Source organism: Rattus norvegicus, chromosome 1 (genome assembly GCF_036323735.1).
Source record: "Rattus norvegicus strain BN/NHsdMcwi chromosome 1, GRCr8, whole genome shotgun sequence".
Classification (NCBI taxonomy): Eukaryota; Metazoa; Chordata; class Mammalia; order Rodentia; family Muridae; genus Rattus; species Rattus norvegicus.
Window position 1 is genome coordinate 246,750,146 of NC_086019.1, and position 18,103 is coordinate 246,768,248.

The 18,103-nt window shown below is 39.1% G+C and overlaps 1 protein-coding gene across 6 annotated transcripts in view; it reads left to right on the forward strand.

Moving 5' to 3' along the window:
* The first annotated feature begins 2,304 nt into the window (after positions 1-2,304).
* LOC134484003 (cytochrome P450 2C7-like) overlaps positions 2,305-18,103 on the forward strand; it is a 301,184-nt gene continuing 285,385 nt past the window's right edge. For all 6 annotated transcript variants that reach the window (XR_010061296.1, XR_010061297.1, XM_063280361.1 and 3 more), the window contains exons 1-3: positions 2,305-2,592; positions 11,645-11,807; positions 11,973-12,122. Coding sequence is in view for 4 of the 6 variants with exons in the window: in XM_063280361.1 (XP_063136431.1) it covers positions 2,356-2,592; positions 11,645-11,807; positions 11,973-12,122 (550 nt within the window). In the remaining 2 variants the exon portion in view is untranslated. The remainder of the gene's footprint in view (positions 2,593-11,644; positions 11,808-11,972; positions 12,123-18,103) is intronic.

Genomic DNA, 18,103 nt, shown 5'->3' on the forward strand with positions numbered 1-18,103 from the left:
AAAGCAAAAATCTCCTAACCCAAAACTTTCAGGAAATCCAGGCCATGGGGACCCACATGAAGACAAGATGCACATATGTTGCATATGTACAGGTGTACGGGTATGTTCAGTCCATACTTGCTCTTGGTTGGTAGTTCAATCTCTGGGAATCTCCAGGGGTCCAAGTTAGTTGATTCTGTTGGAGTGCCTATCTTCTTGTGGTCTCTCAATCCTTCCCCAACTCTTTCACTAGACTCTCTGTGCTTTATTTAATGTTTGGATTTGTGTATCTGTATCTGTTTCCATTGGCGTCTGGGTAGAGCCTCTCAGATGACTGTTATGCTAGGCTCTGGTCTGCAAGCATAATCTATTATGTCTAGTATCCTTAATAGTGTCCAGGATTGGATTTTGCTCATGGGATGGATCTCGATTTGGTTGGCTCTTCCTCCATCTTTGCTCCTTCTTTGTCTCTGCACATCTTGTAGGCAGACTACACTTTAGGTAGAAAGTTTTGTGGGTGAGTTGGTGTCTTTATTTATCCACTTTGAGTCCTGCCTGGCTCCAGGCCATGGTCACTTCAGATGCCACATCCCGCACTGCTAGAAGTCTCAGCTAGAGTCACTCCCATAGATTCCCTGGGGCCTCCCCTTTGAGATATTTATTAACAAAGAGTGTAGTCTATGACATGGAAGGACATTTTAGAAGAGAAATATTATTAGGATTCCTAATGTAGAAGAAACAACTGGTAAAAAAAGTGTTTATAATTTCCAAGTCATTACATAATGACTTGATATTAATAAAATGGTATTATGAATTCTATTCAATTTTGTAATCAATATGCACTAATATTTTTTTTCAAAATGACATAGAAATGCTTCAAAATATGTGTTGATGGGTGAAGATACATGCCAATAAATGAAATGATATGAAGAAAAGTGTCAAGAAAAAGTTTACACAAAATCTTTAATCTTAGATAGAGTTGCAATGATTGCTGATACGCCATGCATCACTAACAGCTCCTTCCTCAAAAATCAAGCAAAATGTAGTCTACTTGAGCTCAGAGCCTCATCTCTCTCTAAGTATTCTGTAATTCTTATATTTGATAAAGGAAAAGTTGATCCAAAGGCCCAAAATGTCTTATAAGTAAGTGAAATTGTACCAGAATCAATATCTCTCCAGGCATAAAAAGATATCTGATTGTATGCATACATATAATCTATTTTGGGGGGGGGATTTTAGAGTTATATAATATGATAACAACAAACTTCTTCTTTCTCTGCTGTAAATGATGAGAATAACCCTGACATTGGGCCACTGAAGTTCTGAACATTACAAAATAAATAAACCTTTTTGACTCTAAGGTTAAAGAATATAATTATTAACTAGAGTCATGTTTATTTTTTGTGATAGTGGTTATCATCAATATATTTACATAATGAATAGTCAAGTAATTATGGACATAATAGTTCAGAATTGAGCTTTTGTTTATGTAGAAATGTCCTCCTTAGCCTCAGACATTTGAACACTAGGTACCCAGTTGGTACTGCTGTTTGGGAACACTTAGCTGGTATCAGTTATTGTTATTTTCTCTGTACAGAATCATGCTTAACCAGTTTCATATGTGCATTAGTGGAAAATGGAGAATCATGAAACTTTTCTTCAAGAATCTATAATAAAGTCAGGGTAATAAGCATGCTCGTTAGATATTCACAGTGGATTTTAAATTCTTCCAACTATGATCTGTGAGATACTGACAGTTCTTTTTGTTTCACCACCCTTAGAAAAAGAATAATGGTCTTTTATAATTGAGTAAAGATGTGTGACTGACATGTATGTTTTCTGTTCTTTGTTTTGTATTGGACAAGAGTAAAATAAGGAGCTATAAAGCATATGTTATTGAACAAAATCTGTTGGAATGTTTAGTATAGAAAATAAACATTTTAAGTATGCATGATCTTTGTGGTATGTAAATATATTTCTGGTTATTGGGGCAATGTAGCAGAAGAGCTGTCAGTTAGAGACCTGCCTATGTTATATAGTATGATTTTGTTAAAAATAAACATATTTCATTGAGTATATAAATATCATAAGTAATATATGACTTAAGTCATATATGGAGGAGTTTTCTTGAATCTTAAAATTAATATATTAATTCTGAAGAATTACCACACATTAGAAAATATTTGTTTACTTTTATTATCAGTAATTGGGCACCAATCCTTAGTATTAGCCAGAAATTCAAATGGGCACTGTATAAAGGTCAAAGTAAATGATATCTTATATTTATCTCTATCAAAGGGACAAAGATCACTTGATAGAGAGCAAGTGGGATTAAAGATTCCCTAATGGACTAATCAATGATGCTCAAAGAGGTGCATGTTGTTTCAGCATGTTATAAAATCTCTGTGCTGCCTGATCACAACTGCATCAGTAAGGAGGGTCTCCATGGATCTGGTCACTTTCCTGGTACTTACTCTCTCCTCTCTCATTCTCCTCTCACTCTGGAGACAGAGCTCTAGGAGAAGGAAGCTCCCTCCTGGCCCCACTCCTCTCCCAATTATTGGTAATTTCCTCCAGATAGATGTGAAGAACATCAGCCAATCCTTAACCAAGGTAAGTATTGTCGGTGATCCTGTAATAACTTGATAAGGAAGATAAATTAGAACTTCTTTTAAATGAAAATATAGTACTGAAGACAGTAATGTTATAAATAATCATAAAGTCATACCTCTCACCAAGTATTGTGTAGCTTATGCCTTTTATAACTGGCACTTGTCAGGAATTGAATAATGAACAAGGTTTCATGTTGAAGAAAGTTAGGTCATGGCATTAATTTATTAATTATTTTAGTAACTCAAATCCTGACTGTAGTTTCTTCTTAGCTCTTCCTAATATTTGGTTGTGAGTTTCCATCTAATTCCAACTGCTGATTGTTGAAGCCTATCAGATGACAGTTATGCTAGTCTCATGTCTGTAAGTATAGCAGAATATCATTAATAGGGTCATGGATAGGCTTTTTCTTAAGGAATGTCTCTCAAGTTGGGCCAGGCATTGTTTGGTAATTTCTTCAAATTTTGCTCCAGCTTTATCCATGCACAACTTGTAGACATGAAAAATTGTGACTTGAAGGTTTTGTGGCTGGAATGGTGTCCCTGCCTGTCCACTAAAGTTTTGCCTGGTCTTAGCAGGTGGCTATTTTAGCGTCTATATCCCCTACTGAAACAGTTATGGCTACAGTCACCCTCATAGATTACTGGAGTTTCTATTTTACTAGGTTCCTAGCTTGTTCAAGAAGGATTTCTTTTCTTTTCTTTCCCTTCCTTCCTTCCTTCCTTCCTTCCTTCCTTCCTTCCTTCCTTCCTTCCTCCCTCCCTTCCTCCCTTCCTTCCTCCCTTCCTTCCTCCCTCCCTTTCTTTCTTTCTTCCTTTCTTCCTTTCTTTCTTTCTTTCTTTCTTTCTGTCTGTCTGTCTGTCTGTCTGTCTGTCTGTCTGTCTTTCAATACACACCCCAGGGGATCAATGAGTTTGAGGCCCTTTCCATGTTCTCTCAGATAAATCATCTAAACTGACCCACGAGCCCAAGGCAAAAGAAGCAGTCATTAGAAGTCTGCCAACCAAAGATTAAAACAGGGGCAGAAGGAACACCCATTCAGAGCCCGCCCCACATGTGGCCCATACATATAGAGCCACCAAATTATACAAGATGGATGAAGCAAAGAAGTGCAGGCCGACAGGAACCGGATGTAGACCTCTCCTGAGAGCAACAGCCAGAATACAGCAAATACATAGGCGAATGCCAGCAGCAAACCACTGAACTGAGAACGGTACCCCCATTGAAGGAATCAGAGAAAGGACTGGAAGAGCTTGAAGGGGCTCTCAACCTTACATGAACAACAATGCCAACCAACCAGAGCTTCCAGAGACTAAGCCACTACCCAAAGACTATACATGGACTGACCCTGGGCTCCAACCTCATAGGTAGCAATGAATAGTAAGAGCACCAGTGGAAGGGGAAGCCCTTGGTCCTGCCAGACTGAACCCCCAGTGAACGTGATTGTTGGGAGGAGGGCAGTAATGGGGGGAGAATGTGGAGGGGAACACCCATATAGAAAGCGACGGGGAGGAGTTAGGGGGATGGTGGCCCAGAACCGGGAAATGGAATAACAATAAAATGTAAATAAAAAATACCCAAATTAATAAAGATGGAAAATAAAAGAATACTTAAAAAATATAAATGTTACCCCCTTTCCAGGTTTACTGTCCGTCAGCCCCATAACCCCTCCTCCCTTTCTGTAAGAGTGTTCCCCTTCCCATCCATCTCCCCCTAACCTCTGTAAACAATCCCCTGAACTGGGAGTCCAACCTTGGCAGGACCAAGGGCTTGCCCTTCCATTGGTACCCCAACAAGGCTATTCACAGCTACATGTGTAGTTGGAGCCCAAGGTCAGTCCATGTATTGACTTTGGGTGGTGGTTTAATTCCTGGAAGTGCTGGTTGGCTGTCATTGTTATTCTTTTGGGGTCGCAAGCCCCTTCAGCTCTTTCAATTCTTTATCTAATTCCTCCAACAGGGGTCCCATTCTCAGTTCAGTGGTTTGCTGCTAGCATTCACTTCTGTATTTGACACGTTCCGTTGTGTCTCTTGGGAGAGATCTATATCTGGTTCCTGTCATCATTCACTTCTTTGCTTCATGCATCTTATCTGTTTTGCTGGATATATGTATATATATATATATATATATATATGTATGTATGTATGTATGTATATGGGCCACATGTGGTACCGGCTCTGAATGGCCATTCCTTCAGTCTCTGCTCTAAATTTTGCTTCCATATCCCCTCCTATGGATATTTTTTATTTTCCTTTTTAAGAAGGAATGAAGCATCCACATTTTGTTCATCTTTCCTGAATTTCATGTGATTCATGCATTGCATCTTGGGTAATTCGAGCATTTGGGCTAATATACACTTATCAATGAGTGAATACCATGTGTGTTTTTTGTGATTGGGATACTTCACTCAAAATGATATTTTCTAGTTCCTTTCATTTGCCTATGAATTTCATGAAGTCATTGTTTCCATAGCTCAGTAGTACTCTATTGTGAACATGTAATACATTTTCTGTATCCATTCCTTGATTGAAGGGCATCTGGGTTCTCTCCAGCTTCTGGCTATTATAAATAAGGCTGCTATGAACATAGTGGAGCATGTGCCTTTGTTGTATGACAGAGCACCTTTTCTTTTGAATATATGCCCAGGAGAGGTATAGTTGGGTCCTCAGGTAGTGCAATGTCCAATTTTCTGAGGATCCTCCAGACTGATTTCCAGAGAGGTTGTACTAGTTAGAAATCCCACCAACAATGGAAAAGTGTTCCTCTTTCTCCACATCCTCATCAGCATCTGCTGGTGCCTGAGTTTTAGATTTTAGCCATTCTGACTGATTTGAGGTGGAATCTCAGGGTTGTTTGATTTGCATTTCCCTGATGACTAAGGATGTTTAACATTTCTTTAGGAGCTTAGCAGCCATTTCATATTCCTTAACTGTTTATTCATTGTTTAGCGCTGTACCCCATTTCTTAATGGTGTTATTTGGCTCTCTGGATTCTAACATCTTGAGTTTTTGTATATTTTGGATATTAGCCCTCCATCGGATGTACAAGTGTTAAAGATATTTTCCAAATCTGTTGGTTACCGTTTGTTCTAATGACAGTGTTCTTTGCCTTACGGAAGCTTTGCAGTTTTTTGAGGTTCCATTTGTCAATACTTGATATTAGATTATAAGCCATTGGTGCTCTGTTCAGAAAAGTTTCCCCAGTGCCCATGTGTTCAAGACTCTTCCCTACTTTTTCTATTACTTTGAATGTATCTGGTCAGATGTGGAGAGAGTACTCTCCTCCTGTTTCTCAGAGTATATCTCCCCCCACTGTAAGTGATTTGGGTATAGGGAACGGTTTGACTGGTTAGTTCAGATCTGGGCACAGATCTGGATCTTGGGGCTCCTGCAGCTGACTGCTGCTATATATATATATATATATATATATATATTTAACTTTTTGAAACTTAATTTTTATTTTAAATCTTTTTTTATTAACTTGAGTATTTCTTATATACATTTCGAGTGTTATTCCCTTTCCCGGTTTCCAGGGCAAACATCCCCCTCCCCCCTTCCCCCTCCCCTTTCTTATCGGTGTTCCCCTCCCCATCCTCCCCCCATTGCCGCCCTCCCCTCAACAATCTAGTTCACTGGGGGTTCAGTCTTAGCAGGACCCAGGGCTTCCCCTTCCACTGGTGCTCTTACTAGGATATTCATTGCTACCTATGAGGTAAGAGTACAGGGACAGTCCATGTATAGTCTTTAGGTAGTGGCTTAGTCCCTGGAATATCTGGTTGCTTGGCATTGTTGTTCATAAGGGGTCTCGAGCCCCTTCAAGCTCTTCCAGTTCTTTCTCTGATTCCTTCAACGGGGGTCCTATTCTCAGTTCAGTGGTTTGCTGCTGGCATTCGCCTCTGTGATTGCTGTATTCTGGCTGTGTCTCTCAGGAGCGATATACATCCGGCTCCTATCAGCCTGCACTTCTTTGCTTCATCCATCTTGTCTAATTGGATGGCTGTATATGTATTGGCCACATGTGGGGCAGGCTCTGAATGGGTGTTCCTTCTGTGTCTGTTTTAATCTTTGCCTCTCTATTCCTTGCCAAGGGTATTCTTGTTCCCCTTTTAAAGAAGGAGTGAAGCATTCACATTTTGATCATCTGTCCTGAGTGTCATTTGTTCTAGGCATCAAGGGTAATTCAAGCATTTGGGCTAATAGTCGCTTATCAATGAGTGCATACCATGTGTGTTTTTCTGTGATTGGGTTACCTCACTCAGGATGATATTTTCCAGTTCCAAACATTTGCCTACGAATTTCATAAAGTCATTGTTTTTGATAGCTGAGTAATATTCCATTGTGTAGATGTACCACATTTTCTGTATCCATTCCTTTGTTGAAGGGCATCTGGGTTCTTTCCAGGTTATGGCTATTATAAATAAGGTTGTGATGAACATAGTGGAGCATGTGTCTTTTTTATATGTTGGGGCATCTTTTGGGTATATGCCAAAGAGAGGTATAGCTGGATCCTCAGGCAGTTCAATGTCCAATTTTCTGAGAAACCTAGAGACTGATCTCCAGAATGGTTGTAACAGTCTGCAATCCCACCAACAATGGAGGAGTGTTTCTCTTTCTCCACATCCTCGCCAGCATCTGTTGTCCCCTGAGTTTTTGATCTTAGCCATTCTCACTGGTGTGAGGTGAAATCTCAGGGTTGTTTTGATTTGCATTTCCCTTATGACTAAAGATGTTGAACATTTCTTTAGGTGTTTCTCAGCCATTCGGCATTCCTCAGCTGTGAATTCTTTGTTTAGCTCTGAACCCCATTTTTTAATAGGGTTATTTGTCTCCCTGCGGTCTAACTTCTTGAGTTCTTTGTATATTTTGGATATAAGCCCTCTATCTGTTGTAGGATTGGTAAAGATCTTTTCCCAATCTGTTGGTTGCCGTTTTGTCCTAACCACAGTGTCCTTTGCCTTACAGAAGCTTTGCAGTTTTATGAGATCCCATTTGTAGATTCTTGATCTTAGAGCATAAGCCATTGGTGTTTTGTTCAGGAAGTTTTTTCCAGTGCCCATGTGTTCGAGATGCTGCCCTAGTTTTTCTTCTATTAGTTTGAGTGTATCTGGTTTGATGTGGAGGTCCTTGATCCACTTGGACTTAAGCTTTGTACAGGGTGATAAGCATGGATCAATCTGCATTCTTCTACATGTTGACCTCTAGTTGAACAAGCACCATTTGCTGAAAATGCTATCTTTTTTCCATTTGATGGTTTTGGCTCCTTTGTCAAAAATCAAGTTCCCATAGGTGTGTGGGTTCATTTCTGGGTCTTCAATTCTGTTCCATTGGTCTATCTTTCTGTCTCTGTACCAATACCATGCAGTTTTTATCACTATCGCTCTGTAATACTGCTTGAGTTCAGGGATAGTGATTCCCCCTGAAGTCCTTTTATTGTTGAGGACAGTTTTAGCTATCCTGGGGGTTTGCTATTCCAGATGAATTTGCAAATTGTTCTGTCTAACTCTTTGAAGAATTGGATTGGTATTTTGATGGGGATTGCATTGAATCTGTAGATCGCTTTTGGTAAAATGGCCATTTTTACTATATTAATCCTGCCAATCCATGAGCATGGGACATCTTTCCATCTTCTGAGGCCTCTTCAATTTCTTTCTTCAGAGTCTTGAAGTTCTTATTGTACAGATCTTTTATTTGCTTGGTTAAAGTGACACCGAGGTACTTTATATTATTTGGGTCTATTATGAAGGGTGTTGTTTCCCTAATTTCTTTCTTGGCTTGTTTCTCTTTTGTGTAGAGGGAGGCTACTGATTTATTTGAGTTAATTTTATACCCAGCCACTTTGCTGAAGTTGTTTATCAGTTTTAGTAGTTCTCTGGTGGAACTTTTGGGATCACTTAAATATACTATTATATCATCTGCAAATAGTGATATTTTGACTTCTTCTTTGCTGATCTATATCCCCTTGACCTCCTTTTGTTGTCTGATTTCTCTTCAGATCGTATAAATCTTTTGCCGTTCTCCTATATTTCTATGCTCAGAGTCACTACGCAGTTTCCGCTTGTGCCTGTGATGTAGGCAAATGTGGGCAGAAGTTGCAGTCTGTACTGCCCTGCAGTCTCAGGATTGCCTGCACTTCTGAGTGTTCAGTTCTCTCTCCCATGGGTTTGGGAGCAGGGAGCTGTGGGCTGGGATCAGATATGTTCTGGCCACAGTCAGAAACCAGAAGTGCCCGTTCCTAGAGTACTTCTATCTTTGTGTGTCCTGAGTCCACCAGGCAGGTCACTTGGAGCAAAACAGTTGGCCTTACCTCTGCTCTCAGGCATATAGTTGCTCCTGACAGCTGGCTTTCAGCTCTTGGTGAGGGCAGCAACTGGAAGGGTCCTGCCTCTATTGCTCCTAGTTCCCTGTTCCCAGGGCAGAGATGGCACTAGGTATTTTCCTCTTTAGACCAGAAGGTGGGTAGAGAGTAGTCTCCTCTCGTATCTCAGGAGTGTCCACACTTCTGAGGGTCTAATTCTCCACCCCCACGGGCTTTGGATGCTGGGAGCTGTTTGACCTGTTCAGTTCAGATCTGGGCACAGATCTCCACCTTGCTCCTGCAGATGACTGCTCCTATATTCCTGTGTCCAGAGGCACTATGTAGTTTCCTTTTGGGCCAGGGATGAGGACAAGGCTAGGCAGAAGTGGCAGTCTGTTCTGCCCTGCAGTCTCAGGATTGCCCGCACCTCTTGGTGTTCAGCTCTCTCTCCCATGGGATTTGGGAGCATGGAGCTGTGGGCCAGGATCAGAAAAGTTACAGCCACAGTAAGAAACTGTATTTTGATTGATATTAATAACCAATGATTATGAATTGCTGTTATTCTCATGATAATGGAGTGTGTGTGTGTGTGTGTGTGTGTGTGTGTGTGTGTGTGCGCGCGCGCGCATACACCTTCTTTTGATTTTATTTGTAAGGAATTACTTATTTCTTGTGTTTTCATGGGTATAGTCAATATCCTTGAGTTAAAGTTTTCCTTCCAGTATCTTCTATATGGCTAGATTGTTGAAAGATATTCTTTTAAATTTGGTTTTGTCATGGAATATCCTACTTTCTCCATCTATGGTGAATTTGAATTTTGCAGTGTATAGTAGTTTAGGTTGGTTTTGATGGTTTCACAGATTCTACAAGACATTTGTCTGGGATCATTTCATTTTTAGAGTCTCTATTAAGAATTCAGTATAATTCTGTTAGATCTCCCTTTGCATGTTACTTGGTATTTCTTCCTTGGATCTTTAAATATTCTTTGTTTGTTCTTTAGGTTTTATGTTTTCATTAATATACGGTGGAAATATTTTCTTTTCTGGCTCAATCTAGTTGGAATTTTGTAAGCTTTGCATATGTTCATAGGCAGTTTTTTCTTTAGCTTGGGGAAAATTTTCTTCTATGATTTGATTGAAAATACTTTCTGGGCATGTAGCTGGCAATCTTCTTTTACTCCTATCATTCTTTGGTTTGGTCTTTCATACTGTCCCAGATTTTATTAATGTTTTGTGTCAGAAACTATTTATATTTATCATATTCTTTACAGATGAATTTATTTATTCTATCATACCTTTTTATGCTTTTGATTATTTCTTTGATATCTTTAAATTTGTAGCTTCTGTTCTTTTACCTAATTGTTTTATCTCCAGGATTTTTATATTTGTGTATTTTTTGTTTGTGTTTGTTGGTGTTTGGTATTTATTTGTTTGCTTACTTATTTACTTATTTATTGCTTTATTTCCATTTTGAGATCTTAAACAGTTTTATTCATTTCCTCTTAAAGTCCTCTATCATCTTTATTGGATTTAAGGTCATTTTTTCATGTTTTAACTATGTTAGCATATATGCGGCTTGCTAGAGTAGAATATCTAGGCTCTGGTGGTGCCATTTTGCCCAAGTTTTTCTTGATTTTTGTTCTTAAGCTGCTTTTACCAAAGTGACTGTCCCAGTTACTGGCAGGCCTCCAGGAATGCAGGCAGAGTTTTGAGCTGCACAATGGAACACAAGAGACCATGTGCAGCTTAGGACCCTTTGGTATGATTTAGAGGGTATTGGTTTGCAGGGAACTTGGAGGTGAGCATTTTTACCTGGTTTCCCCCACTGCATGCAGTCTCAGAGAATGGAGATACAGGGACAAAATGGAACACAGGGGGTAACGTTCAGGTTGCTTTTGCTTGGTGGCCCCTGGAGGCAAGCAGTCTGGGGCTGGTTCTTACCAAATTATCCTTGGTCCATGTAGGTCTCCAGAAAAGTTGGAAGAGCTCAGGGGACAGGGCATAGATCGTTGGTGATGGGCATATGAGACATGGAAGGCACACTTTGTGAGGGAGGGGTCCAAATGCTTATCCCTGGTGCTTTCAGGCCTCCAGGAATACAACTGAGCTATAAGTTGTAAATGGCGCTCCAGCTCAAAACATTTTTTAAATAAAAAATAAAAATCCACTCAAACTAGAAAATTTATGAATATTTGTTTTCTTTTTTAAAAACAGCTTTTCCGATTAGTTTTGTTTGGGAGTCAATAGTGAGTAACATTTTATTCAATAAGTCAGGTATACTTTTAGACATATATCTTTATTGAGGTTATCTACTTGACACTGGACTCTAGAGAACTAATACCTAATTTATCTAAATACCAATGGACATGGAGTAACACAAGAAATGCAAAAATATCATTCTGCATATTTAGTGATATTCATATCCATTTTTGGTTCATGCATGCCTAAATCTGGTGTTAAGAATACTGCCATATAAGGGACCAGTTTTTCAGGAAATACTGTATACCTGTGGTGTTCACACCTGCTTCTGCAGTGTTCATTCTCTGTGTTTGTGATAGCAGTAAGCCAAATCTGGACTGATCAATAGAATCATTGGTGTTGTCTTAAAAATTTACACTTCAAACATTAATTGGGCCTAATTTTGCTGATTTATGTCTGCATCATTAAAATGCAAAGACAATGTTAGTGTGAATGAGGTTTACACTGTGTAGATTAAGATAACATATGTTTGCTAGTATTTGCATTTTCTTTCCTATTTCCAGTTTTCAAAAACCTATGGCCCTGTGTTCACTCTGTATTTGGGCTCACAGCCCACTGTCATATTGCATGGATATGAAGCAATAAAGGAAGCTCTGATTGATAACGGGGAGAAGTTTTCTGGTAGAGGAAGCTATCCAATGATTGAAAATGTTACTAAAGGTTTTGGTAAGTAAGTGTACATATTCATGTGTGTGTTGTATCATGTTTATATTAAGATATAAGTTTGAAAGAAAGGGGTGGACTTCCTTCTTAAGCACAGTAGGACGTCTCTATGGCTTCCATTTTCATCTGTTCCTAGCATCTATTTCTAGTATCTTCTCATTTCTTTAGGCATTGTTTTTAGCAATGGAAACAGATGGAAAGAGATGAGACGATTCACAATCATGACCTTTCGGAATTTGGGAATTGGAAAAAGGAACATTGAGGACCGTGTTCAAGAGGAAGCACAGTGCCTAGTGGAAGAACTGAGGAAAACAAAAGGTAAATACAAATTTATACATTTACATCTTAGTTAGGGTATGCATGGCTAAGTTATGTTGATAATGTTCTATCTAAAACAATTTCATTGTTTTTAATCAGAAATAACAATATATGCTTCATGTAATTTTATGCTGAGTTGTGGAACTATGTAGTCTTATTAGAATAGATGTGGTTTCCCCATTTTGTATCATTTCATCAAAGAATAAATGCTACTGATAAAGGTGGCAGAAGATATTTGCTTACATTTTCTTGAACTACAGATAAATTACACTGTATTAACTACAGATTCATTCCAAAATCAAACTAAATGGAGGGAAACTTGAAGAAATCCCACTAAAATTAGGGACTATCCAAGGTTGCCCACTCACTCTACATTTTCAATATAGTAGTTGGAGTCCTAGCAAGAACAATTAGACAATTAAAAGAGGTTAAAGGGATACAAATTGGAAAAGAAGATGTCAAAGTATCATTATGTGCAGATGATATGATAATACAAATTAAGTGACCCCAAAACTTCCATGAGAGGAATGCTAAACTGATAAACAATTTCAGCAAAGGAGTTACGTATAAAATTAACTCAAACAAATCAGTAATCTTCCTCTACTCAAAGGATAAACAGGCTGAGAAAGAAATTAAGGAAAAGACACCCTTTACAATATTCACAAATAATATAAAATACCTTGGTGTGACTCTAATCAAGGAAGTGAAACATCTGTATAACAAGAGCTTCAAGTCTCTAAAGAAAAAAGTTGAAGATCTCAGAAAATGAAAACATATCTCATGCCCATGGATTGGCAGGGTTAATATAATGAAAATGGCCATTTTTCTGAAAGCAATCTACAGATTCCATTCAATCTCCAGCAAAATTCAAAGTCAATTCTTCATCCACCAAACCCAGTCACTACTGCTGATACCAAGAAGTGCTTGCTGACAGGAGTCTGATAGAGGTCTCCTGAGAGGCTCTGCTATATCCTTACTAATACAGATGATGATGCTTGCAGCTAACCACTGGACTGAGCACAGGGACTCCAATGGAGGAGTTAGAGTAAACACTGAAGAAGTTGAAGTGGTTTGCAACCTGATAGGAAGAACAACAATATCAACTAACACTAACTAGACCTCTCAGAGCTTCAGGGACTAAACCACCAACCAAAGTGTTGGGAGACATTTAATGACTGCTTCGATTTCTTAGGGGTTACAGAACTATTTGGATTGTTTATCTGACCCTGATTAAACTTTGGTACCTGGTATCTGTCTATAGAATTGTCCATTTCATCCAGATTTTCCAGTTTTGTTGAGTATAGTCTTTGGTAGTAGGACCTGGTAATTTTTTGAATTTCCTCAGTTTCTGTTATGTCTCCCTTTCCATTTCTGATTTTTTTAATTTGTATACACTGTCTGTTCCCTCTGGTTAGCCTGGCTAAGTATTTATCTATCTTGTTGATTTTCTCAGAGAACTAACTTGTGGTTTTGTTGATTCTTTGTATAATTATTTTTGTTTCAACATGGTTGATTTCAGCACTGTTTGATATTTTCTACATTCAACTTCTCCTGGGTGTATTTGCTTATTTTTTTCTAGAGTTTTCAGGTATGCTATCAGGCTTGTTGGATACATTATATATGATTTTACAACCAAACAGCTCTGCCAAGGGTCATGCAGGAGAAATGACAAATGGCTTTAGAATTTATGTAATTCAGTCCATGGGTTACCATAGCACTATGGGAGGGCCTTTTTGTGTCACAGCCCTGAGACCTATGTGTCCTGTGGACATTATGCTGTTATGGAGTTCTGCTCTGTTTGTTGCACTCTTAGTTTAAGAGTTATATGAAAACTTTAAGCAGACTTCCATTCCCTCACTGGGAAGTCTTGGTGGCATTCACAATATTAGTGCCTGATTTATTTTTGGCATTACTACTGGAACACCACCTTAGAGAAGAACTTAGAGATTTAGAATGTGAACAATGACTACCACCCTTAGAAAACTTTGGGAAAAATAAGTCAGTTAAGCTTGGTTGAGATAATTTTTACTACTATCTCCGATGTAAAAAATCTTAGGGAACAGTGTGAAGTTCAGAAAGGTACAGTTTTAGTTAAGCTAGGGACCTTTTATGGTCAGGGAACACGAACAGTGTCATTATTCTCTGATGTCATTACATCTCATTGAGGATGGACTGGTGATAACTGATTTCATATATCATTTTTTGCATTCAGCTTTCCGATATGATTTATTAACTATTGTTGATGAGTAGATGTACATTTTGAGGATTTAAGACAGATATGACTGTGAGTAAGAGAGCTGAACACCCAAAGTGCAGACCATCCTGAGACCTCAAAGCAGACTGCCACTTCTACCCACTTTTGCCAATATTGCTTGTTCAAGAGGAAACTTCATAGTGCCTCTGGACACAGGAATATAGGAACAATCAACTGCATATACCTGCCATTCTGGTCTTTGCCCAGAACTGAACTGAACTGGACAAACAATTCCCTGAACCCAATCCCTCAGGGGAGAGAGTTGGACCTACAGAAGTGCAGACACTTCTGAGAAATCAGAGGAGACTACTCTCTGCCCACATACCCCACCAAGAGGGAATCACGTAGTGCCAGCTGTGCCTGCTGGATGCAGGGAACTAGGAGCAGTCAGGGACAGGACCCTTCTGATTCTTGCCTTCATCGAGAGCTGAAAGACAGTAACCAGGAGCACCTACACACCTGAGAGCAGAGATAAGACCTATTTTTCTGCTCCAAGTGACCTGCCTGGTAGACTCGAGACACACAGAGGCAGAATTCCAAATCCAAACAACCCTGAGATTCCACCTCACACCAGTCAGTCTAAGATGAAAAACTCAGGTGATAGTAGATGCTGGCAAGAATGTGGAGAAAGAGGAATACTCCTCCATTTTTGGTGGGACTGCAATCTGGTTCAACCACTCTTGAAATTAGTCTGGAGGTTTCTCAGAAAATTGGACATGGCACTTCCTGAGGAGCCAGCTATACTTCTGCTGGGCATGTACCCAAAAGATGCTCCAACATACAACAAAGACACATGCTCCACTATGTTTACAGCAGCCTTATTTCTAACAGAAGCTGGAAAGAACCCAGATGCCCTTCAAAGGAATGTATTAAGAAATTGTTGTACATCTACACAATGGACTATTACTCAGTAATCAAAATCAATGACTTCATGAAGTTCATAGGCAGATGGAATGAACTAGAAAATATCATCCTGAGTGAGGTACCCCAATCACAGAAAAACACGTATGGTATGCACTCAGTGATAAGTGGATATTAGCCAAAAATCTCGAATTACCCACGATGCAATCCACAGACCACAGGAAGCTCAAGAAGAAGGATGACCAAAATGCAGATGCTATCACTCCTTCTTAAGAGGGGTAGCAAAAATGTCCATAGGAGGGGATATGAAGGCAAAGTTCACAGCAGTGACTGAAAAATGGCCATTCAGTGCCTGCCCCATATGTGACCCATATGTATACAGCCACCAAAGCTAGATAAGATTGATGATGTTATGAAGAGCATGTTGAAAGTGATTGCATATACATCTCTCCTGAGATACACAACCAGAGTATTTCAATTACAGAGGTGAGGCTAGCAACAAACCACTGAACTGAGAATGGTGCCCCCTTTGGGGGAATTAGACTAAGGGTTGAAAGAGCTGAAGGGTCTTCAAACCCATAAGTACAGCAATGCCAACCAACCAGCAATTCCAGGGATTAAACGACCATCCATATACTGATCCAGGGCTCTGACTGAATAAGTAGCAAAGAATAGCTTTGTTGTGGCACCAGTGGAAGGGGAAGCCCTTGGTCCTGCCAAGGGTGGACTCCTGGTTCAGGGGAATGTTGGGGGGGTTATAAGGGGTGGTTGATTGGGGAAACATCCTTATGGTGGAGAGAGAATGGGAGGGTGATTATGGACAGGAAACCGGGAAAGGGAATAACATTTGAAATGTAAATGAAGAAATATGTCTAATAAAAAAGATAGATATGACTGATTTTTATATAAAAGTTTAGATTTGTGATTATGATTTTACAGGATTACTTTTAAAGATAAATAGTATTGTAATACTTCTTTCTTTATAACAGCAAATTGCTGCCTTCCAGTAAGAGAAAAAACCGTGAGAAACTCTCTTGCTTGCTTACATTTTGTTAAACTATAGATGTTGCTTGTTTATGAATGCATATGATTTTTTAAGATTAATTTGATCTTTACATGCGCTATGTAATATTATATTTCCTAAAGTTAGGAGAAAACATACTGTTTCTTCATAATCATTCACCAGAAGAAAACTAACATGTAATCACATTATAATTATATACTGCTTGAAAGATTTTGCTGGGATATATGAGCTGTAGAAGAAAGAATAAACTAAGATAGGGTGTGGCTAGAACATTGTTTCTCTCATGCATCAACTATGTGTATGTGAATGGTTTGGCTGGGACATTGCCTCTCACAGCCATCAGCTGTAAGTGTGTGTGTAGAGTTTGTGCAAATGGGACTTGGAACATTGTTCCTTCCATCCACCAGTTGTGTGTATGTATGTATGTATGTATGTATGTATGTATGTATGTATGTATGTGTGTGTCTATGTATGTATGTATATATGTATGTATGTAATACTTGGACTTTGCATGCTGAAGCTTTTTTCTAACCATTCAATAGGTGAATATTTATTTGTCTGTCTGATCATCTGTATGCATGTGTGTATGTTTGTATGTATATATGCAAGCATATTTGTGTGTATGAAGTTGGACTCTGCTTTTTGATTTGTCCATTCTGTCTGTGAGTGTGTGTGTGTGTGTGTGTGTGTGTGTGTGTGTATGTGTGTGTGTGTATGAACTTTCTCTTTCATCCTCTTTCTCTCTGACCCCAAGGAGTTAAAAGAGTTCATAGGGTTTTTTTTTTGTTGTTGTTGTTGTTTGGCTGTTTTTTTGGGGGGCGGAGGACTGGCAATATAGAGTGCCAGACCCAGTCAATTAAGTTCCCTTCCTTCAGCAAATATGTCTGCTGAGCAACTTCTCTAATCTGCCTTTAGCAGCAGCCCCTGTAGGTATCTGGATCAACCCTTGTCAGTGACTTTAAGCACTGACCTCCAATGGTTCAGTTTACCCACCATGTGGATGACAAAGACAGTCACTAGCAATTAACAACTTATGAAACCAATAAGTGGGCTTATCATTACAGAGGTTAATTTTCCTCACCCCATCAGTCATATATAGCTCTCTGTCTAAGGGTAGCGTCTGAGCTTTTTATCTTCCCACATTAACACTCCTAATGATTCAGTCATTTTTCTAATTATTTTTGCAGCCATGTCCAGGACAAGTTTTCACAATAGATTTCATGCTATTCTTGTTCTTACAATGTTTCTGCCTCCTCTTCTGCATGTTCCCTGATCTACAAATGGAGAAGTTGAGACTTAGATGTGTTGGTTGAAGTTGATATCCCTACAATCTGTTGATATCTGCATTGTATCCAATTGTGCCTTTCTGTGATGGTCCCACATATGCTCTAAGAAGAGATATCTTTTATAAGGTGTGGCAGCTATACTTTTAGAGGAATTTGACACTTCCTCTTCCAGAAGCTAATAATTGCAAATAATCCCTTCACTATGTACAGCACATCATGCCCAGCTACCGTTTTAGGATATGTTATGACTTTGGCTTGCACAGGTCTTGCTCATCCTATTATATTTGCTGTGACTTCATATGTGCAGCTGTCCTGCTGTGCCCAGAAGACATTTTTTCCTTGTGGTTATCCACCACCTTTCTGTTCCCTATTTCTCAATGGTCCCTGAATCTTTCAAGGAAGGAGGATAATACATAAGTTATATTTAGGACTGAACATTTTGAAGTCTCTTATTCTTTGCTCTGTGTTCTCTTGTTGTCTCTGTGTTGGTCATCATCTACTATAAACAGAAGCTTCTCTGACAGTGGTTAAGAAATGTCATGTATGTGTGGCATTC